This window comes from Muscardinus avellanarius (genome assembly GCF_963383645.1).
Source record: "Muscardinus avellanarius genome assembly, chromosome: 4".
In the NCBI taxonomy this organism is placed as follows: domain Eukaryota; kingdom Metazoa; phylum Chordata; class Mammalia; order Rodentia; family Gliridae; genus Muscardinus; species Muscardinus avellanarius.
In genome coordinates this window covers 142,845,625-142,869,902 of record NC_137789.1, presented here as the reverse complement: position 1 = coordinate 142,869,902, position 24,278 = coordinate 142,845,625, and the positions used below count along the sequence as shown (strand labels likewise).

At 48.3% G+C, this 24,278-nt stretch overlaps 1 protein-coding gene across 2 annotated transcripts in view; it reads right to left on the bottom strand.

Annotated features, from left to right (window-relative positions):
* Positions 1–24,278, bottom strand: part of RBM20 (RNA binding motif protein 20) — a gene marked incomplete at both ends in the record, with an annotated part of 211,767 nt that overhangs the window by 33,617 nt on the left and 153,872 nt on the right. Inside the window, 5 exons of one of the 2 annotated variants that reach the window (XM_080694009.1) lie at positions 2,124–2,273; positions 17,207–17,295; positions 17,646–17,737; positions 19,719–19,780; positions 21,875–22,952. In XM_080694009.1, coding sequence (XP_080550135.1) covers positions 2,124–2,273; positions 17,207–17,295; positions 17,646–17,737; positions 19,719–19,780; positions 21,875–22,952 — 1,471 coding nt within the window. Of the gene's footprint in view, positions 1–2,123; positions 2,286–17,206; positions 17,296–17,645; positions 17,738–19,718; positions 19,781–21,874; positions 22,953–24,278 lie in introns of both variants that reach the window. The other variant, XM_080694008.1, reaches the window with a different exon arrangement.

Here is a 24,278-nt window from a genome sequence, read left to right as displayed (position 1 = left end):
AAGAGCCCTTTTTATTAACTTCACCCAAAAAGCTCAATATAAGATGACCCCTCTCTTGATCTCCATGGTTACCAAACATTATTCTTCATCATGTCTGTCCATCCTGGGCTACATCATGCCAGGGAAGCCCCTCTAGGAGGGTCCATTAACTCATAGCTGCATATGTGGTCTTGGGCTGCTATTTGGTGGTAGTGAGAGCAGGAGACAGAGGTGCACACTGTGGTTCCTTGAGCTCTCACTCTAATAAAGAAATATATTTGAAATCTCAAGGGCCTGCAAGCCCCTGGGCTTGAAGGAAAGCCAAGCCACTGTGAATTAGAGAAAGAAAAGCCCCCACCATGTTTCCACAGCATCTTTCCTCTTTAACTGGTCTGATGAAAAGGCTTAGAAACGACTGTTCTACGCCATCTGTGTCTACAGAGTTTCTAAACAGACTGTTTTGACAGACCTGTCAGTTTACCCCAGTACCTGCTACGGCATATCTGTCGCTGTTTCTTGTCTCTTAGTTGTTAGGCTTGTATTGTTCTGCCATGTATGGATCCGGCCCCTCATGTTGAGAGGGAAAAGTGACCGGTTACCAGGGAACCCTTGTTGGGAGCCCCGGACTCCCCCATTTCCTTGAGCTGAACAGGCAAAGCCAGCTCAGTGCTCCTCCCTCCCACTTACTAGGTAATGTCAGACTTTCCTTCGCACTGTCACAGTCTATGGCAACAGTAAGTATGGCTAAGAAGTCACGATTCCTTAGAATTTTATTTCAGATTCTGCCTCAGAGGCTTCAAAGTGCCTCTTGCTTGATGCAAACCTCTTAGCACCTCCCGCTATCACTTCTCAAAGGAGAATAACACCAACTGAGACAATCTCCCTGCATTAATGTTGCGGACTAACTGCTGGACATGTGCCCCAAAGAGAATTCCTGAGAAGCAGAAACAGGCTGTGCCGCCTCCCTGCCAAGGGAGGGGGGGGGTCCCTGTGCTGTGCTGTGGGGCTTTATGTCGCCAGATATCACACTGTAATTAAGAAAAGAATTTTTCCTCTGCCTGCCCCTTGGATTCTGAATGCAAAAGCTTTTTATTAAAATAAAAGGTAAATCCGGGCACAGTGGTACACCCCTGGAATCCCACCTACTCAGGAGGTTGAAATGAGAGAATTGCAAGTTCAAGGCCAGCCTGAGCAACTTAGTGAGATCCAATCTCAAGGTGAAATTAAAAGGGCTGGAGACAGATCTTGGTTAGTAGAGTGCCTCTGGTTTCAGTCCTCACTACACACACACATAAAAAGACAAAATATTCGGACTTTTGACTACTTTCTGTATAAATGCGCCATCTGTTTATTTAGGTACCAGGGACTGAACTCAGGGCATTCTACATCCAAGCTACACCCTCAGCCCTTTTTATTTTTTATTTGGAAACAGGGTCTTGCTGACCTGTTTGCTGGCCGAGGATCTTGCTAAATCACTGAGGCTGACCTCAAAGCTGTAAACCTCCTGTTTCAAGCTCCTGAGTACTAGGATCATAGGCCCAGCTCAAATGCCCACTTTGACTTTAGCAATGTAGACAAACATATTCAGTACCCAAGGGCTCAGCCAATTCCCATAGGTTAAGGATTCTTAGTGCTTTAGGCTTAGGAGGTCTCCGTCAGTTCCCTCTTGCACTCCTGCTGAGACCCAAAGGCCTCACACATTAACAACAGGGACAGTTAATATACCAGCGTCCAGGGGGTTCCTGGCTGGCTCCAAACCCAAGCCATTAGATGTGACATGCTTAAAGGATGAGACACAGCTTCGGCTCAGAGGCTTGGCAACTCAGCTGACTCAAAGCCTTGCGGTCCATTCTGGGGCCAATTGGCTTTTCTGTGTTCAAGAGCACCTCACCCCAAAGACCTCCCCTCGCCCTAGGCAATGTGCCAAGCCCTGCGCTCAACACAGAAAGGGCAGGGAAGCAAGAGGAACCAAAACAGCCCCCACGCCCCACAAAGCGCCTCCTGCTGCACCTGCAGGAACCCGCTGTGCAGCATCTCCTCTTCCTGTTAGGAACAGCTCCCTTGGTCGAATCCAAGTGTACAGTCCCCTTTCACCCACGTGCGGTCTAGCCCATGCAAACCAGGGGGAAAGTGCCCGGGCCTACCTGATTGGTGGACTTCATGAGGATGTAGTTGGTGACCTTTCCAAAGGGCAGCCCCAGGTTAATGACGTCATTCTCGGTGCAGCTTCCTTCGGGGAGGTTGCAGATGTGCACCACGCGGCCGGCGCCCTTCCGCTGTGTGAACGGAAGGGGAAAAAACAGTGGCTAGTCTTCAAAAGACACTTTGCTCTTCCTTCTACTCCAGACAGGCCTAGTGGCTGTCTCCTCCCAAACAGCGGTGGCAAAATGACCATTTACAAAATCACCGTGGAAAAGGAATCCATTCCGAGGCACACGTGAAATGCCAACTTTATACCCTCTCTTTAGAGAAATGACTCACATTCCCAATGAACAGTAACACCCAGGGCTGGGGAGGAGATGAGGAGATGGGCAGCCTCGCATGTTACTGGTGGGGCACGTGTACCAACAACCTTTAGAAAATATACGTTCTCAGTATTAAAAATAAAAAATAAAATAGGGCTGAGGGTGAAGCTCAGAGGCAGAATGCCCCTGGATTCCCCCAGAACTCCTCCTCCAAATAGATTACCAAATACTAGGCATACTATGCTGCCTTTTAAAAACAAAACAACAACAACAACAACAACACAACTGGGAAGCTAGGTATGGTGGCGCACACTGGTAATCCCAGCATTTGGGAGGCTGAAACAGGATGATCGTGGTTCACAGACAGCCTCAGCTTCTTAGTAAGTCCCTTTGCAACTCAGTGAGACCCTGTTTTAAAATAATGAATAAAAAATAGAGCTGGGGGTGTAGCTTGGAGGTAGAATGTCCCGGGTTCCATCCCCAGTACCACAAAAAAACAAACTGGGTATAAGGCCTTGCGCATGCTAGGCAAGTGCTCTAATGCTGAGCTATGCTCCTAGCTCTTTTTATTTTGAGACAGTGTCTAAGTTGTAGAGGCCAGCCTCCAACTTGTGACCCTCCTGTCTCAGCTTCCTAAGTAGCTGGGATTACTGATCTGTGCCACCCTGCTCAACTCTATGATGCCATTTTTTTTTATTTTTATTTTTTGGTGGTACTGGGGTTCCTGGAAGCCCTTCTACCTCTGGGCTACACTCCCAGACCTATTTTTACATTTTATATTTGGAAACAGGGTCTCCTAAGCCAGCGCGTGGCTGGCTTCGAACCTGTGCGATCTCCTGTCTCTGCCTCCCAAGCGCGGGGATTACAAGCGTGCGCCACCACACCCGGCTATGATGCCATTTTTATAATACTACACAAGGAGATAAAAAAGAATTTAAGTATAAGTACCAGAGGTGGGCAATGGATACAGAAGGGTAATTATACAAGCCTCTACTGTTTTGTATGTTTAAATTTTTTGGCAATGTAAAATTCTGAAGATTATCAGCGTAGACAGAGGAAGGTAGGGAGCATACCAACTGTCAGCGCTGGTTATCTTAGAAAAGCAGAATAAGAAGGCAGGCGTGTTAAACCTGTTAGGCGTGTATCTCATATTGTGTGACTTACAATGTTAAAAAATACAATAAAGAAAAAAGGGTATAGAAAGGTACATGGGAACCTAATACATACACACAGACATTCACAGCAACGGCCTGTGGTTAGGGCATTGTTTTTCGGAACAGTTTTTAGCCTTGGAATCCTTTCTTCAAATAAAAATCTACTCACCAGTCCAGTATATTGAACAAATAAAAGAGGAGCTGTTCTGGACACACTCTGGGGTCCATGAACCTGCCCCTACCCTATTGGGCACTCCCAAGGGCGCCTCCAGGGAAAGCAGCACAGAAGCCAAGATCTGGGCTGGTCAAGGCTCTGAGAGGGGGGAAGTGTGTTCCTTAGGTCTGGTCAAACCCAATCGGCCTGGAATCCACTGGAAATTCCAAAATAAGTAGCCACAAGCCAGCTGGATGTGGACAAAAAGGATGCAATTTTTCAGACTTGAAACATGTTCTAATCACAGAACCTATGTTCTGTAGAGTCACCATTTTTTGCCATAAAGTGAACTTCGGCATCTAGTTACATGTGGCGTGGGTCTGCCTCTGCTAAGATAAGGGAAGGGCCAGGCCAAGGTCTCCTCCCTAACGAGAGTTGGTACCACGAGAAGCCCTTGTCTGTCTTATCTGGGCTGAGGACAGTTAGGGTTGATAAGAATTTCCTTTTATGGTTCAGCCCTGAGTTGGAGAAACCCAAGTGCCCCTTTCAGATCCCCCCTCACGGTGTCCAGATGTCAAGCACTTTCCCAAAAGGGGCCAAGGAATCCGGCGCGTGGCTCAGGTGTCTCCCAGAACACCCCCACCGTTGCTTGACTCCATGAAGTGCAAAAGGACTCCCTCTGGAAGCTGGGAGACTTTGATTCGGAGCCCAGGTAACAAACACTGGCCCTTTCCGCCAGGGCGGTGGGAGGAAGGCTGTCAGGAGGCAGGGCCTGTGCTGCCCATTAGGGTGACCCGTTGACAAAAAACTCAAACCCAGCTGAGCGCAGCGGCTGGCTCCCCGAGTTTATCACCAGGAGGGCTGGGCATGCTGCCTCGTCTCCTCTCAGCGGGCACATTTTGGCCCCATGTGACTTTCCATGGCTGGGCTGGGCAACGTGTGCTTGGACATCAGAGCAGACACACGGGGTAGTGCAGGCCAATCCCTGTCCAGGCCTGTCTGGTTGCCTAGTGACCAGGCATGAGGGCCAGAGCCTCCCTCCCTGTCTCCTCTAGCCTGAAAGGAGGGCTCAAGAGGCCTTTATCTGAGCACAGCAGAATAAACAGGAGTTCACCACTCAGAGAACAAACACCCACCCAGGCACCAAAGAGGGAGAGAAGACTAGTCCTGCTGCCGATGTGGTTAGCAAAGGCACTAAAGTGAATGGATTTTGACCAAGGTTTTCACTCAAATTTAAAAATTATATTCCCTGAGCACTTTCCCTCCCTGTAAGATTCTAATCAGAAATTAAAATTGACTTTTATTGACTCCTTTGTCATTTATGAAGATAATCATGAGCTTCTCAGCATCCTTCCAGTTAATTATGTGAATCTGAAGCTTTCCAACAGGTGAAATACAAATGGGTTTTAGGTGAGCCAGGATACCGCTTTCCCTCCTGCTGAAGCCCAGGTACTTCTATGACCATGAGCGGCTTCTTCCGCTCATCATTTTCTAAGTGAACTGCCAATCTTGAGAATCGCTGTGTTAAGGGTTGGCTGTGTGTCGTGTCTGGCTTCCGGGAGTGGGGTTACATTCTATCCAATTAGAAAGAGCGAGTTGAGCATGTTGAATTCTTTTGCCAATATTTCATTTAGGAGAGTTCAGTCTAAGTTCTTTCCTGTCATTCATCTAAGACATCCTTTTGTTGTTAAATTCAATTTCAGCTCAAAGCCACACTTTAAATCGTAAGAAGTATAGAGTAATAGACATCCTCACTCAATTCCAGCAACGATTTATATAAGCAGGACTATTATTTGTCCTGGGCCGCATGAGAGATCTGAAGGAGGACGGAGAGAGGGAGGGAGGAGGAAGGGGAGGAAGGCCCCTGGGTGGCACATCAGGAATAAAGTTTGCTCCCTGAGGACACTGACAACCCTGAATGCTTTTAAAAAGCACCCTGGTGCTATGTTGTAATTCCCAGCCTGGGTTCTCTAATAAGCCCTAAGAAGTCTTCAGAGTTAATAATATAGTAGTCCCCCCACCTTATCCACAGAGAATGTGTTCCAGGACCCCCAGCGGATACCACAGGTAGTAAGAAACCTTATCCATGCTAAGTTTTCCCCTACACATATTTACCTATGATAGTTAAATTTATACATAAGGAAGACTAAGAGATTAGCAATTACTAATCCCCAAATAGGATAATTATAACAATGACAATATGCTATAATAAAAGTTATTTAAAACTTATGAAACATTTATTTCTGGAATTTTCCATTCAATACTCTCAGACCAGGTTTGACCTCAGGTAACTGAAACCACAGAAAGTTAAAAGCTAAACCAAGAATAAGGGGGGAGGATCTACTGTGCTGTAGGGGTTGGAGGTGTAGACAATAGTTCTCCCATCCAAGTACTAACCAGGCCTGATTCTGCTTTGCTTCTGTTACTGTGTAAACTAACTGGAAGCCTAACTTAGGGGTATACTATTATAACAAGGAGCTGAGTCTCAATCACAACAGCTGAACTTCAGTCAATCGTAGGTGGCAACTGATCAGACCAGGTTCAAATATGGCAGATGCCCACGTAAGACCAATCCAACTGCCTCTTAGCCCCACTTCTGATTTCTGATGAATGCTCCCTGCCCACGTTGCGGAGCACAGCTCTTTGGAACCCATCCTGCTTCTGAGGGCTGCCCAATTCCTGAATTATTCTTTTTAAATCAACTGGCTATGTTTAATTCCTCAAAAGTTTTTCTTTTAGCCAGGCATGGTGACACATGCTTATAATCCCAGTACTTGGGAGGATGAGACAGGAGGATTGCAGGTTCTCAGTCACCCTCAGCAACTTAGTAAGGCCATCTGCAACTTAGTGAGAACTTGTTTCAAAATAAAAGAATAAAATACGCCTGGGGGTATAGCTTGGAGGTGTAATGCCCCTGGGTTCCATCCCCAGTACTACAAAAAAAAAGTTTAAAAAAAAAATACTGCTTAGATCTTAGGCTTATCTGAAAATCTTGTTGTGTTGTATCTTTGCTTAGTAAAAATGAGTAACTAGTTAATTACTCATGAATATACTAAACTTTGGCCAGGTGTGGTAGCACACACTCATAACCCCAGTACTTTGGGAGGCTTAGACCAGAGAATCACAGATTTGAGGGTAGCCTCAGCAAGTAGTGAGACTCTCATCATTCTAGTGAGACCCTGCTTCAAACTAAAAATAAAATAGAGTGCCAGGCGTGATGGCACACACTTGTAATCGCAGCATTTGGGAGGCAGAGACCAGAGAGGCTAGTGGTTCGCAGATAGCTGCAGCTACTTAGCGAGGCCCTTTGCAACTTAGTGAGACCCTGTTTCAAAAATAAAAAGACTAAAACCTAGGGCTGAGGGTGTAGCTCAGAGGTACAATGCCCCTGGTTCCATCCTTGGTACTTAAAAAAAAAAAAATAGGCTGAAAGTTTAGTTTGGAGGTAGAATACCCCTAGGATCAATTCTTAGTATCATACCAAAGGAAAGGAAAGGAAAGAAGGCAAGCAAAGCACACTACTTTGGCCAATAAAAATCTTTCTAAATATGGAATACAGAACACCGGCTGCCTGGGGTAGGAGAAAATTATTTCAGCTAAAGCTTAGGACTTCCTGAGAGTGGAAATAAGAGAGTCTGGAAAGCAGAGGGCCTGGGTTTGAGTCCCAGCCTGCCCACCTATAGGGACAAGGCTAGTTTTCCTTTCTGGCCTTAGTTGCCCAAGGTCCCGAGGGAGGGAGGGGGCCTATATGTCTCCAGTGCTCTCCAGATGCGAAGTATCTATGCTGACAGGGCCTTCGGGTCTCAAGTTCCACTCCTCCCAGAAGCCTTGCCAGGCTAAACCCTAAGACGCAGGATAATGATAGCTTTCCCCAGCGGTGCTGGCCATGAACAGGAAGCCCTGTCCCCCACGCTCTGCGCTGGCGGGTGCACTCTGCCCGCCCGTGTGCCCTTGTGCTCAGAGCTGAGCTGCACGTCCTTTCACAGGTCCGCCTTCAGCCCTGTGTGTCTGCATTGCTGGCGTCTGGTCTTCGCAACGCTTAAGATAAGCTCCAACTTTATCTTCTTGTTTGTGAACTTTGCGGCTCTCTAAAGGACTCTGCTGCAAGGGTGCCAGAGAGAGTTGAGATGCCAGAGACAAAGGCACACGGGCCTGGTCCTCCAAGGACAGACCCACATGGAGCTCGTGCTTTAGAGACGCCAGGCATCAGGCACCAGGGCCAAGACTGTGAAGAGGATCAGGCAGACCCGGGTCTGTCTGATCCTCTTGTCCCCTAGGCCAGGGACTGAATTCCTCCAAGCCTGAGTTTGTTTTCCTGTAAAACTGGGAGAATAAAAATTGATTCCACAGGCCTGTTGAGAAGATAAAATGTCACAGTGTAAGTTCAGAGCCTCGGTGCAATGCCTGGCATTCATAAATAAATATATGTTTATCTCTCTTCCTCCAACAATTAAAGAATGCATTATGATGATCCTGCATCAGGTAAAATACTGCTTGATTACATCAGAAAAAGTCCATGTTCTTAGGAAATTCACTCTGAAATAGGGCTAAAAAGGTATAATATGTTAACCTACTCTAAAAAGTTGACTCAGGAAAAAGATGTATAGCCAACAGATAGGTAGAGAAAGAAGGAAAGAGAGATGAAGAAAGAAAGAGAAAGAAAAAGAAAGAGAGAGAAAGAAAAAAGAAAGAAAGAAAGAAAGAAAGAAAGAAAGAAAGAGAAAGAAAGAAAGAAAGAAAGAGAAAAGAAAAAAGAAAGAGCTGGATATAGTGGCACACACCTATAATTCTAGTACTTGGGAGGCCGAGATCAGAGGATCACAGGATTGAGGACAGCCTCAGCAATGTGTGAGACTCTCAGAAATCTAGCAAGATCCTGTTTAAAAAATATTAAAAAGGGCTGGGGAAGGAGCTCAGCTGTAGAATGTTTTTCAGTTCAGTTCTCCATACCATAGACAGAGAGGAAGAAGGAAAGAGAGAAGGAGGGAGGGAGAGGAAGAGAGACAGAATAGAAGACAGACAGACAGACAGATGGACGGATGACAGAATGATAAAGTAAATGGAGAAAAATATAAAATAGTATATCTTGGCATAAGTTATATGAGAGTTTCTTGTACCTATTTTGTAATTTCTCCTTAAGTTTGCAATTTTTTGAAAATAGATTTCAAAACCTATTGAATATTTAAAATGTTTAGCCGGGCATGGTGGCGCACACTTGTAATCCCCATGCTTGGGAGGCGGAGACAGGAGGATCGCGCAGGTTCGAAGCCAGCCGCGCGTGCTGGCTTAGGAGACCCTGTTTCCAAAAATAAAAAAGTATAAAATAGGTCTGGGAGTGGAGCCCGGAGGTAGAAGGGCTTCCAGAAACCCTGGTGACACCAAAAATAAAATAAAATAAAATGTTTAATATTTAATATTAAAATTTTATCAAAATAAATTTTACAAGGTGTGCTCTTGGGCAGAGGAGCAGGTGGAGAGAGTGGTAAGGTCCCGCCGACGGGGTTCTGGTGTGAGGTGCTGATGGGCTCAGTCGCAGCATTCACTCCTCTGGCTGTCTGCAGAGCTCCCCAGGAGGCACAAACGCAACAGGTGCATTTGAGACTTTCCAGCCCAAGGTCAGATCTCTAAAAGAGCTAAAGTGTCAGGGTTGTAACCGAAACCCTAATTACCAACCTACAGGGACTATCATCCTCTCCCAGCTGGCAGAGGCGTCAGTCTGCCTGCAGGCCAGCACTAACCTGGGATGCCCCGCAGGGGATCAGAGTCCTGGGCTGTGCGTTTTCACATGCCGGGGCTGCTCGTTTACAATGAGCTGCAGTTCTCATGGCCCAAGACTGTCAAACGCACCCACAAATCTTTTATAGGCAGGTAGAAATGTGAAAGGAGCAAACAGACTTGCACATGAAGAGTCTAAGACCTTTCAGTGCCTTTTGGTGCAGGTAGCGACAGGCTTTGCACGGAGTTCAAAGAGGCCCAGTTCAAATAACTCAGAGGCGCAGTAAGGATGTGGTGGGGTAACAGGCCTGTTGGGTGAGAGAAGTCTTGACGTGCTTCCTAGCGCTACAGAGTATAGATTTGATCCTCAGTAAATGATTTTTGGGCCCCAGCCTGGTCTCTTTGGTGACCTAGTTTCTCCTGGTACAGTGTCTGTGGACCTCTGCTGGTTGTGTGATGAACACATCTATAAGCTAGGCGTGGTGGCTCCTGCTTATAACCCCAGCACTAGCAAGGCTGAAACAGGACGATTGGAGGTTTAAAGCCAGCCTCAGCAACTTAGTGAGGCCCTGTTTCCAAATAAAAAATAAAATAGGTCTGGGAGTATATCCTGGAGGTAAAAGGCACCTGGATTCCATTCCTAGTAAAACACACATACACACACACACACACACACACACACACACACACACACACACACTACAGAAAGACACAGCACAATGCTTACTCCTCATGATCTTGGTTCTGAATATAACCTGCGGAGGGCAAATGGGTGTGGATTCTATTGCTAGGGTTGTGGTTTACCATGAAGGGTAGACATCAATGCTTTTACTGACACTTTCAAATATTTTATAGAGCATATGAGCTTTCACTTAGAGTGCATTCATCTTTACTGGTGCCAGGCAAGCCTGTGGATCTTGGTGGCACACATGCCAAGCAGCTTTATCCCGGCAAACTGTAGTCACGGGATTCAACCTGGAGGCCAGCTGGTCTACACCCATCACTGTATATACGGACACAGAGACACCTGGGAGAAGATGAGGATTTAACCTGTGGCCAATGAAATAGTAGCAGACACAGGACTAAAACTCGTGTCTCACTGAAAAATCTATAAATCACAAGCGTGATGAATTAAACACATCGAATCACCACGTTACGAAATAAGACAAGGCTTATGTTCTGATGGGGAAAGGTGTCTAGAAATCAGAATAGGTACCGAGAGTTTATGTTAAGTAAAAAACACCTGATTTTCACAAAATAATATACTTTACCCATTACATAGGAACACAAATATTAGCTAGAGATAATAATTATTGCAAAAGACAATTTGTATTTGTTTGTTTTCTGCAAAGTAGTATTTTCTGGTTTTTATATTTCTGTTAACATTACAAATTTATACCATGTTTGTATTACGTTTTTTTGCAAAATAAAGTTTATTTACAAGGTGGCTACTCATAAAGACGGGAAGGCACGTGTCAAATCCGCCTTCTGCATTACTTTTTCGTTTGTTTGTAGTACTAGGGATTGAACCCAGAAATGCTGTACCACTAAGTTACACCCCCCCAGCCCTTTTTCTATTTTATTTCTAGACAGGGTCTTACTAAGTTGCTGAGGCTGGCCTCAAACTTGCAATCTTCCTGTATCAGCCACCCCAGTAGCTGAGATTACAGGTGTGTGCCACCATGCCAGGCTCTCCCATGCTACTTTTGCAATAATAAAAACTAATGAAGATTTGTAAAAAGAAAAAATGTTGGAAAATACAACCCATCCAGTTCTCTTGTTTTCCTCTCTTTGCTCTTTGAAGAGGCACAAAGTGGCCGCTGCTGAGGGAATAGAAACCAAAATAGACCTGGAATGGTAGGGACAGGGAGACTAGGCCACATCAATTATTTCTCTCATGCTAAAAGCTGTCAGGAGAGGCTAGGCGTGGTAATCCATTGGAAGGCAGAGATAAGATCACAGTTTTGAGGCCCGCCTTAGCAACCTAGCAAGGCCCTTAGCAACTTAGAAAGACCCTGCTTCAAAATAAAAAATAAAATAGAGTGGGGGATGTAGCTCGGAGGTAGGATGCCCTGTGTTCAATTTCTAGCAACACACACACACACACACACACACACACACACACACACACACACACACACACACACAGAGTCAGGAGGTTAGAATGCTCTGAGCTATGGACTCAGAAGGCCAGGCCAGAAGGAAAGAAGCTCTGGAAGGACCTAGCATCTAAGGGGCAACCTGTAACTTAAACCTTTGGCCTTCCACAAACATTTCCCCTCAAGGCTTATTTCTACAAGTCCCGGAGTGCAGGGTGCTGGTGAGAAAGAAACCATAAAAACAATGTGTATAGTCCCAGGCCAGAGAGACCCACCCGGGCACCGAGTAAACTCTGAGGTGGCTGTGAAACTGCAAGACGGTTTTATGGGAACAGCCACGGGCAAAGTGCATCTTAGGCACAAGAAAACTATTTACAGCCTGAGAAGGTCCCAACAGCCCCTTCCAGAAACCTGATTACTCTGTTTATGACAACTCAGGCAGCCACGGAGAAGGAGCCTGGGCTCCGAGGAATGGCACGGCGGCAGTTAAAGTGAAAGGGAATACTCCGCTCCTCTGAAGACGCTGGGGTGGGTGGGAGGGGCCAGGAGCAGACACAAACCATACACCATGGGCAAATGAGGCACACAACCGCCACTCCAGTGCCTCCTCTGTCCAACAGAAACATGGAGCGGAACCGCTCAGATTCCAGCAGAGGCCAGGCAACCTGCCGTGCATGGTGGCACACACCTGTAATCCCAGGACTTGGGAGGGTGAGACAGGAGGATCACAAGTTCAAGACCAGCCTCAGCCACTTAGTGACACTCTGTTTCAAATAAGTAAATAAATAAATAAATAAATAAATAAATAAATATAAAAAGAGCTGGGGCACAGCTCAGAGGTAGAATGGGTTTAATCTCTAGTACCAAAAAAGAAAGCCCCTAAAAGAAAGGAAAAGAAAAGAAAAGTCAGTCCATCTGTGGCCAGAAGAGCTCCCCTGGAGCGGCAGATGTTTTTTGGGTCATTTCTGATTTTTATGGTAGGTCGGCTCTGTTCTACAGTCTCAGCCTAGAACCTGTTGTCACTTGGCCCTCCTGCTTGGAAAACAGGGAGCTGTGGAAGCAGCGCCTGTTCTTTGTGCCACAAACAATCGTGATCTCACAGGGGCAGAGTCCTGGCTATGTCTGGCTTTGCTCAACAAAATGCGAAGAAACACAGAAAAGACCCCGGCACAAGACTAGAAGAGGCTTGTGAAGAAAGGAGCGGTGAGGACCTCTGGACATGTCTGAGGAGGGCTCCACTCTCCTCGTTAAGGATTTCTTTTCTTTTTGAACTCTCACAGTAGGCAGAAAATCCTCATGCAGAAAAGGCAGGGGAAATGTATACTCTGCAAAAAGCTCTTAGAAACTCACTGGAGCCTGGTGTAAAGTGCCCGTCAGGAGCAGAGTTTCTGTCCTTTGATGTATCTGCTTGTCTTTGGAGGTCAAATTTTATAGGCAGGAAAAAAAAATACTCTCTCTGAGATGCTGTCATGGTGCGAATATTTGGATGCACCGTGTAACTGGCCTGTTCATCCTGCTCCGTGGTTGGCCGTGGCCAGGAGCCCTGCTGTTCCCGAGGTAGCCTCGGGTCCCCAGGTCCTCCCAAGCAGTTCGCAGGGTGGGAAAAGGGGAAGTGAGGTGGGGCTTACCTAAGAGAATAATTGAGGCAAGAAAAGACCCCTGAGGTGCTCAAGACGGAGCCGCATGACAGTAGCAAGGAGGAGGCTTCCCCCAGTCACAGCAAGTAGTGTCCCGTGGTTTCTCTCATCTGTGCAGGCTAAGGAGTAACTGGGGTCCAAGAGGGACTTGGATAATGGAGGAGAAGCCCCAGTGGAGTGATGGAGGAATGAGGGAGGGAGAATGAATAAAGGCAGCACTTCCGTTGACGTTAGGAAAGCATGTGCAATTACCAACACCCACCTCAGCGGTATGCACGGGAAGGGAGGAATGTGGAGGGAGTGGGCTGGGGGTTATGGTGTGTTACTATCTCTCTGAACTACATTATGATGTGAGTCTAATCTATACCAATAAAGGTGTATGTATGTATACACACACACACACACACACACACACACACATATATGTGTGTATATATGTGGGTGGGGGGTACCAGGGATTGAACCCAAGGGCATTCTACCTTCAAGCTACACCTCCAGCCCTATTTTTATTCTTTATTTTGAAATAAGGTTTCACCAACTTAGTGAGGCCCTCTGCAACTTAGCGAGACCAATAGTGTGTGTGTGTGTGTGTGTGTGTGTGTGTGTGTGTGTGTGTAGTTTTTGTTTTGTTTTGTTTTGTTGGTACTGGGGTTCCTGGAAACCCTTCTACCTCCGGGCTACACTCTCAGACCTATTTTTATACTTTTTTTTAAATTTGGAAACAGGGTCTCTTAAGCCAGCATGGCTGGCTTTGAACCTGCGCGATCCTCCTGTCTCCGCCTCCCAAGCGCGGGGATTACAAGCGTGCGCCACCACGCCCAGTATTAAAGGAATATTTTGAAAAGAAGGAAGAGGATGAGGAGGTGGCGGCAGCTTCCAGAGTCAGGATGCCTGCCTCAAACCAACTCCATTCACCAGCTCTGTGACCTTAGTGTAGCATAAAAGTATTAATAGGCCTCAGTTTCCCAACTGCACATAGGATAACAGTACCCACTGCATGGGGTTGACCAAGGGATTCAATGAGCTAACATGATTCAATAATGCTAAGAACATCCGGGTGTGGCGTTCACCTGTAATCCCAGCTACTCACGAAACTAAGACAAGAGAATCAAAACTTCAAGGCCAACCTGGACAATTTATTGCCATCCTGTCTCAAAGTAAGATGAGAAATAGGATGTATTAGATGAGAAAGAGGATGTAGCTCTGTGGCAGAATGCTTGCCTGGCACGCGTGAGGCCCTGAGTTGAATCCGTAGCACCCCCCCCAAAAAAAAAGCTAAGAGCACTAAAGAAATGTCCCCTATTCTTATTATTGTCCCATAATATCCGAGGCTCTCCACCTCCTGCTAGGTCTCTGGGAGGATAGCAAAATGTTTTACAACACTGTTTTATATAAACTCCCACTTCTAGGTGTTTGGAGGAAGTTGTTCTGGGAACCTTGGGCATTAACACAAATTATCACGGATCATTATTAACATGAAACATCAAGTTGCTTAGGTCTGCCTGGCACGTACAAAATTTAAAATGTTTGCTTGTAATCCCCGCGCTTGGGAGGGAGGCTGAGACAGGAGGATCGTGCAGGTTCAAAGCCAGCCTCAGCTATTTAGTGAGGCTCTCAGCAACTTAGTGAGACCCTGTTTCCAAATAAAATATAAAATAGGTCTGGGAGTATAGCCCAGAGGTAGAAAGCCTCTGGGTTCCACCCCCAGCACCACCAAAACAAATAAAAAAAATTTTTTTTAATGTTTTCACAGGACTCTCTAAACATGTAAGGGAAGCGGACAGGACTACAGGTAATACTGGACAGAGCCATGCAAGCAGAACACTGATTCTGAGACTCAGCCCGAGCCCCAGGACCGGCAGGCGTGGCGGGTTCATGCCACTGTTCCTGCTGAAATGGCTGCAACCAACGACGCTTCTTATGCATGCAGGATCTCACAAAGCACCGTCACGTACGTGGTCCATTTGCCGCTCAGGAAGCAGGGCCCCTCTCTGGTCTATACTGAGTCTCACTCCCAGTGTGCCGGCTGTGACTCAAAAGACTGTGTTCCTGGCCAACTCAGATGATATCCCGAGACTCAAGGCATAATCCAGAAGATAAGTTGCAGAAGCCAGGTGAAGCTCATTTATTTTACCTCCAAAAGTCATTATTTAGGGAATTCTTGTCCCCATTTGAGAAACAGAACTTTATTTGGGGTGGGAATTGGGGAAGAGCTAAATGAGTGATGTGTGCACGTATGCCTCCACCATCTTGTACTCCGTTAAGATGCATGACGACAATGTACCAATAAAAAATTAAAAAAAAAAATAAACAGAGACTCAGAGAAGTAAAGTGACCTGCTGGACCCCAAAACTCCTACTTGACTATAGGGCCTCGGGCTCAGTGGTCTGCACTGGAAGGTGGGAGGAGAACCCTGCAGGCACCAGAGCTGCCTGTGTCTCTCCCTGCCCCACCAGCCCCCGATGAGAGGCTCAGTGACGCCAGACCCCAGGATGGACTCAGTTACACACTCCAGCCTCTGGGCCACCTGTCACTCTCTCCAGTCCCACCCCATCTCGTTTACAGTGCCCTCCCCCTCAGTGCAAAAAGTGGGGGTCCCAGAGCAGGGTGTGGGCACAGAGGTGCCTCCACAGTGCATCCTGTCTGGAAATGGGTTGGGGAGGGAGACAAAACACAAGGCCATGTAACCAGGGCTCTGACCTCAAAGACAAAGGACAGGCCTCAGGGAACCAGCCGCCCCACTCTCCTAGGACGGCCCCAAAGCTGCCAGTGGCCTGAACACTGCTCAGTGGTGAGAGCGCAGACGGAAACCAGGACATTCTCCTTCACCAAAATAAGAGCTTGTAGACTGGGTGCCCCCTCTTGAATACTTCTCCTACTCCACGTCACACAGAAACAGGCTCCAGTAAATGGACAGCCGAGCCCAGGCCTGCCTCGTGGTCACGCACCCCCAGCCCCGGGCTCTTGCTGACTCGTTGAGGGCTCCTCGTTCTCCTTACGCTTTGCAGGGATGCCCGACATGGCAGGGGCAGCACGTGGCCCGCGCACCGGCGAGCTTGTGCACACCTGAGCATAGGAGACAGGGGCAGCCACGCTGGCTCACCACAAAGCGAAAGAGCGCAGGCCGGCAGAGGGGAGGCTCCAAAGGCGCCCTCTAGCAGGGTCCAGCTTCACCTTCCACCAGCCTCCGGTGCTAGGGGTGGGGGTTGCACACAGATAGCAGGAAATCAGGAAAACGTTTGAAACCAGAGACTTGTCACAGCTCCTGGACAAAGGAGGGATGAAGCGCTGGGACTTTAGAGCACTAGGTGCATGATACAAAGAAACGAGAACAAAAGTAAAAGCAGAAAACAAAAACCACTAGGTAGCACCATTTTCATCAAAGGGCCAGGAAACACTATGAGTTTGCAGCCCTTATTGTCAAACATCTTTTCTTATTTTGGCTCAAGCCTCAGAATGATTCTCGTAGAAGAAATAACCCACTTCGGCAAACCATAAAAAATTCTTAAACAACGCCGGGCATGGTGGCTCACGCTTGTAATCCCCGCGCTTGGGAGGCGGAGACGGGAGGATCGCGCAGGTTCGAAGCCAGACGTGCTGGCTTAAGAGACCCTGTTTCCAAATAAAAAAATATAAAATAGGTCTGGGAATGTAGCCCAGAGATAGAAGGGCTTCCAGGAACCCCAGTACCACCAAAAAAACAAAACAAAACAAAACAAAACAAACAAACAAAAATCTTAAACAACAACAACATAAAAACTCCAACTTCTTTTTCCAAACCAGTGCTGAGCATTATAAAGGCAGCGAGCCTGACCTTCAGGAGTTATGTCGGGGTTTCGCCCATGCGCTCCCATACTGGCCGGGTTGAGTGAAGCAGCCCTTGAGCTCTAGGAGGGATGCTTCGCTGAAGCGCACTGTCGCCTCTGCACCCCGCCTCCCCCGCACCTCCAGGCCCAGGCCCAGCAAGAGACACAGATGCCCGAGCAAATGCCCCCGTACTCACGTTTGACCCCGAGGGAAACGCAGGATTCGACTGAGCAAGGGACCTTGCCGGGAGGGCTGCGTATGAGGTGCCGAGATTTGAGGCATAATCTAAATGATTAATGACAGATCACAGGAGAACTTGGTTAAGGCCTTTACCTTCAAAAGCCACGATTCAGACAGACGCGGGATAAGAAACTGAAAATTTCCTCTTAACACATGTATTAGGGATCGGTGTGATTATAGCTCTGGGCCTGTCTAAATAAACCAAACTCTCTGTCCAAAATATCTTGCAGGATACATGGGCACAGAAGGCAGGCCCAAGCATGTCTCGGGATCTTTCGCTTTGAAGATGGAGAGCAAGGACACATCGGAGAAGTCCCGGTTCCTAGAGATAGGACGCCAGGAGCCGGTGGCAGCCGGTTTCTGCTGCAAGGGCGTCTCGGCAGGGCAGAGCTCACCTTCACTCCCAGCAGGGCTGTAGACAGCTGTGCTGTTGGGGGAGACACACAGCGCTCCCTCTGCCGAAGCAAGTACACACCGGATCCCAGAACTGGAGAAGGAGGAGGAGGAGGAGAATTGGTTTCTCAATGAGTTAAATGAGAAATTATTATAGGATGCAAAAATTATACTCCTAGGTAGAGATCCCACATCGTTGAAAATTTGTACGTGACTGTTCATAGCAGCAGTACCCACGACGGCAAAAGATAGAAACAACCCAAATGTCAATCAAAAGATGAAGGTTTCACAGGGCACAGAGGTACGGGCCTGCAATCCCGCTACTTGGGAGACTGAGAGGAGGATTGCAGTTCTAAGGGCAACCTCAGCAGCTTAAGTAGACAGTGTTTCAAAAGAAAAAAAAAAAAAAGATAGGGCTAAGGGTGCAGCTCAGAGATAGACCGCCCCTTGTTCAATCTCCAGTACCCCCCCCAAAAAAGGATAAACGGTCAAGCAACATGTATTATATAGATATAATGGAATATTATTCAGTCATAAAAAGTTGAGTGAGCTGCAGTGTGAATGAACCTTTATAATATTTATGCAAAGTTTAAAAGCCTAGTCACATGAGGTTACATATTATACAATTCCATTGACATGAAATGTCCAAGAGAGAAAAATCCATAGAAACAGAAATCAGCCTGGAGGTTGCTGGGGAATGGGGGCGCGGGGACAGGAGACTGCTTAGTACGTACGCAGCGAACCTCTGGGGTGAATGAAGATGTTCTAACACTACACAGTGGTAATACTTTACAACCCTATAATGTGCTAATGCTGATAGATTGTAAATTTTACAATGCTTAAAATTGTGATCTTTTTGTGAATTTCACCATAATAAAGAAAAAAAGGAGCCAAAATAGGGAGGTTTTTGTAGCAATTTTTAAATTGTGATAAAATATACGACATAAAATTTACCATTTTTAACCTTTTTTTTTCTGTACTGGGGATGGAACCCAGGGGCATTCTACCTCTGACCTATACCCCCAGCACTATTTTTTTATTCTTTATTTTAAAACAGGGTCTCACTGAGTTGCAGAGGGCCTCACTAAGTAGTTAAGGCTTCTACCTCCGGGCTACACTCCCAGACCTATTTTAGATTTTATTTGAAAACAGGGTCTCTTAAGCCAGCGTGGCTGGCGTCGAACCTGCACAATCCTCCTGTCTCCGCCTCTCATGCACGGGGATTACAAGTGTGCGCCACCACGCTGGGCAGAACTTCTTTCATTTTTAAGGCTGAGTAATATTCCACTGTATGGACAGCCCGCATCTTATTTACCCATTCATCCTTTGATAGCCATCTCAGTTATTTCTGCCATTTAGCGAATCGTGAATGACAAGGAGAGGCCTTCTGAATGCACCACTGAGCCCTCGCTGTCTGTTCCACACCCCTGGGCCTGACATTCTCTACTTCACCTCTCTGTTGGTCCCTGGGGCCCTGAGCATCTATCTGTTCTCAGCATGGCTGGTCCCGGAGCAGAGAGCATCACTGCAGTGCCTGGGTCTCCAAGGACTCCAGTCTGACTCAAGCAAAACTGAGTGTTCACAACACCCGCAGGCTCTGGACCTGGCTTGTATCTTCCCTGGCTCCTCTTGGTCTTGCCGCCCTGGCCACACTGGATGGTGTCTGGCAACCTAGGGCCTCACCAGCTAACAGCGCCTTCAAACCACTGTCCATCTGCCAGGACCGTCCCAACCCGGCAACAGGCGCACGCCCCCCTCCCAGCCAGGGTCCTCAGTGGGGCCTCTTCCACTGCTTCACATAAAATGCGGGGCTAGCCCAGGGGCCCCCGTGGGCGCCTGTGTGCGTGAGCCTATGCCCGCGCACCTCCCAATCCTCCACAGTGCTGCTCTCGGCTAGCCTTTGCCACCAGGAATACTCATCCGCTTGCTGGTGTTGCGTGCCACCTGTCTGTCCTGCATTGTGCATAAGCGCCCTGGTCCCACGGCTCCCGCACCCGGCACGGAGCGCGGCACACGGTGGGCTGGGGAAGACTCGTGGAGCGCGTGCGCATGAGCCTGTCCTGGCCAGTACTTACTTTTCAGAGAAGACCAGGCATTTCTGAGCATGCAGCTTCCCCTTCACGTGCAGCTCCCAGTCCTGGGCCAGAGGGAAGGAAAATGAGACTCCAGGGGGACTGAGTCCATGGGGAAGCGGAGATGAGTGCAGAGGCTGGACCACCCAGCACACACATTCCCCCCACTCCTGCATCCCAACCCCCAACACACTCATCCACCCCGGTCCCCATGGCCCATGCCCACCGTGGACAACAGTCCACGCTTGAAAGTCAGATGCCCTCTTCCCCTCTCAGTGTACCCTGGGAACCCCCTCCCACCCCTTCTCCTGCCCCGCAGAGCAACCTCACCCATTCACTTAGCCAGGTGGGAGATTCTGGCTAGAGAACTCAGTGAGTTATGAAGCCTTAGAAGAGGCTTAGGAGAGACCCAATCCTGGAGCACCTCCAGAGTCCCCGCCTGGCCTGGAGGTAAGAGGGCATGTCCCCCGAGACACTGGCCTGGAGGTAGGAGGGCATGTCCCCGAGACACTGGCCTGGAGGTAGGAGGGCATGTCCCCCGAGACACTGGCCTGGAGGTAGGAGGGCATGTCCCCCGAGACACTGGCCTGGAGGTAGAAGGGCATGTCCCACTGAGTCGCAGGGATATGCCTGGATGATGTGACCCAGGCAGGGGTGAGTGCCAGTCTCCAAGGTGTTGCTCCCCCTTAGGAGGGACTTTATTATACTGTGGGGCTGGCTAAGAGATAAAAGGCAGACAGTTGAGCCGGGCGTGGTGGCGCATGCTTGTAATCCCCGCGCTTGGAAGGTGGAGACAGGAAGATCTCGCAGGTTCGAAGCCAGCCGCGCTGGCTTAAGAGATCCTGTTTCCAAATAAAAATATAAAAATAGGTCTGGGAGTATAGCCTGGAGGTAGAAGGGCTTCCAGGAATCCCAGTACAATAAATAAATAAATAAATAAATAAATAAATAAATAAATAAATAAATAAATAAATAAATACAGACATCCCAGTACGTTAGAAGTCCAGGCTGGGGATGGGGCAGACTCATATTTTGGATTGATGTTGTTGTTGTTGTTTGTTCTTGTTCTTGCACTGCTGGGGATCAAAGCCAGGGCTCACACATGCTAGGCCAGAGCTTTGCCACTGAGCCACACGCCATGTTTGAACCCCACAGTTAAATCTCCACTCTGCCAGTTTCTCCCTAGGAGGTGCAGGGCAAGTCATTCCACCTCTCTGGGTCTCAGTTTCCCCACCTGTGAAGTGGGGATAATCACAGCAGTTCCTTCATAGTACTGAGTACTCAGCACATACTGCTGGCACAGAGTAAGGGTGTCACATATATTAGCTCTGACAAGCAGTGCTGCCTTGAAACACACCGTGGCACCCTCAGGACATGGAGGGAGGGGATTATCCTCTAAAGAACTTTTTTTTTTTTTTTTTGGTGGTACTGGGGGTGGAACCCAGAGGCTTTCTGCCTCCGGGCTATACTCCTGGAGTATATTTTATACTTTATTTGGAAACAGGGTCTCACTGAGTTGCTGAGAGCCTCACTAAGTAGCTGAGGCTGGCTTCGAACCTGCGTGATCCTCCTGTCTCAGCCTCCAAGGGCGGGGATTACAAGCGTGGCCACCACGCCAGGCTTTCTAATGGACTTTTGCTCCCAGCAGTTCAACACTTTCATGACCACAGAGCGGGGTCAGGGGACCTTTGCATGCTGCAGACTTCACAGCTGAGGCTTTCTCTGGTGACTGCTCTAGGGCCCACCTGAGAAATGCTCTCTTGCCCCAACTCTAAGTTCGACTTTTTTCTATTTCAAACTCAGCGCGATGTACTTGAGGATAAATAGCTCCTAGGCCCCTCGGAGAGGGAAGCCCTCTACAGGAGGCGGAAGGCAAGGTTCTGAGCCTTTCTCTGCAGCTCAGGTGGGCTCACTCCAGCCCCCTTAGCCTCAGTTTCCCCATCTGTAAACAAAGGAGGGAATCACTGCTTTAAAGCAAGGGACAGGACCCTGGACCGTTTCTGAAATTCCTTGGGGTTCTAATACCTGTGATTTTAATAAACAGTGCTGTCGGCAAGGTTTAGTCCCCCGGCCCCCAAGTGTTCACTTTCTGTCCCTGGAGCAGTGGGAGCTGGGTTGGGGAGGGCCGGCCCAGTCCTGGTGTGCCTCGGACCACTCACCTTCAAGTCAAACACCTTCTTGTCGCACATGCTGCAGACGTGGGGCAGGTGGAGGGGGGCCACGCCGTGAAAATCGTTCAGCTCGTGCGCCTGCACGGGCCGCGTGGACAGCAGGGCCTGCTCCTCCTTGGTGCGCCGCCGGGGGCCGCTGAAGCCTGGCTTGCTGCTGCTGAGTCGACCCCCGAAGGAAGGCGGGGTCCTGTCTGAGGTGGGCTCCTCGGGGTCGTACAGCTCATAGGGCTGGCTGGGCGGAGGCCACAGGTTGGGACCTGCGGTAAGATCAGGCTTGCTCTGGCTGGAGAATCCAGGGGGGCTCTCCCACTCGCCACTGGCACCCTGCAGCAGCGCCCCCACCTCGCCTTTCAGACCCCCGGCCTGCTCGGCTGGAAATCCACCTGCCACGTGCGACCCTTGGGCATTGGGTCCGTAGAAGTCTTTGGAAAAGGCAGCTTGGCCATCTTGGCCTGTGTGGGCATAGTGCCCTTCGAAGGTCACACTGCCCGAGGTCGAGGCTGGCAGGAAGCCGGGCTGCCCATCTGTCTCAGAGCTGTAGGCCTGGCCGGGGGTGGCTTTGCCGTACTCGTAGAATCCCGAGGCAGGCGGAGCGGGCCCGGCCTTGCCAAGGCCCAGGATGACTGCTGGCTGGGCGGGGGTCTGAGGCAACACCCCGCTGAAGGGGTGCACCACCACCGCAGCGGGGGGCTGGCTGGGCAGGCTCACGGAGGGCCCCGGGCCTCGAGTCTGACTGGGAGGTGAAAAGCCGATCGCATTGGAGGGAAACCGGGCACTGGGTATGGTGGCCGCGTGCTGGGGCACTGTGGTGTGGCCGTGGGGGGCGCCGAGCATGGCCGGATGCCTCAGCTGGTTGAAGAGAGGCTGGGACATGGCCACTTTGGAGAGGACCTGGTTCAGCACGGTGGCGGCCGCGGTGTTGTTGGTGACAGCCGTCTGGGCCAGCTTTAGCCGGTGGAGGGTGAGCTGCGCCTGCAGTTGGGCCAGCTGCAGGCTGGCGGGCGACGGGAGCAGAGGGTTCGGGTTACGCACCGAGAACGGGTTCTTGTCCAGGAGCTTGGCGGCGCTGCAGGAAGACAAGAGGTCTAGATACACTGCCGGTTCTCAACGCGGGAAGAGGGGCCGTTTGTGCTTATTTGAGGTTCCCCCTCCCACATAAATAAGACCCTTCTGTGCAGGTCCCACACGCAAATGAATCGGAAAACACCTGCACTCACGCAGTAAAAAAAAAAAACAAACAAAAAAACCACCATAACTCCTCAGAAGAAATTATATGACAGATTGCCTAGAAAACTAGCCAATATTGAAAATAATAATAAGAGCATTCAGTGCTAGAAAGATTAGGTAAAACCGACACAATGTCAATAATAAAGTTCTGCCTTCCCAAAGTGGGTGGTACTGCTTCCAGGGGGCACTGGAAGAATCCAGGGGCCCCGTAGTAGCCTTGGCGACATCTGAGGGGTGTTGAAAAATAAGGGGGTGTGGAAGCATGGGGGTGCTGAGTTTTATTTTTTAATTTGGAAATAGGGTCTCACTAAGTTGCTGAGAGCCTCACTAAGTAGCTGAGGCTGGCCTCAAACCTGCACGATCCTCCTGTGTCAGCCTCCTAAGTACTGGGATTACAAGCTTGCTACATCATGCCTGGCCTGAGTATTTTTTTAAAAAAAGAAGGTGATAAGCCAATAAGTTTGGTTATCTATGGGACTGCACTCATACCACTTTGGTAAATGGTAGTTTGGCAGTACACATTGATCATGGTCACATTTTTTTAACCACAAATTCAATTCTACAAATCTATCCTAAGACAAAACTTAATACCTGAAGACATCTAATACTACATTATTTAAGAGTACAAAGTTGAAATAGCAAACATCCAATAGTAAGGAGAGAGAATATGGTCTGAGTAAATTATATCCACATAATGAAATATTAAGTAACCATTTGCTATCGGGATTTAAATTCCTACTTTATTATATAACATTGAAGATATTAAAAAAAAAAAAAAGTACACCCAGCACCAAACCTAAGAAAGAAAACATTTCAACCTGCTAAACCCCCGCTTGGCCCCTGCTTCCTCCACCCCATCCGCCTCCTTACTGCCGATGACAAACACTATCTTGAATCTGGTAAAATCACTGATTACAAAAATGAAAACAATTTATATACATGTAAAATAAATATACATTCAATGACATGAGAAAATCCATATGTTCCATGTTAAGTAAGAACAGCAGGCTTCAAGATGGCATAGGCATGAATTGTATGTACATTTGTGCCAAACATATTTTCATCTGTGTCCTCGTTTCACATCCGAGAATAACAACCCAGTTCTTACACCCAATTGGCATAAGTAATGACCCAAAAACTACAAGTAAAAAATCTAAATGTGAGA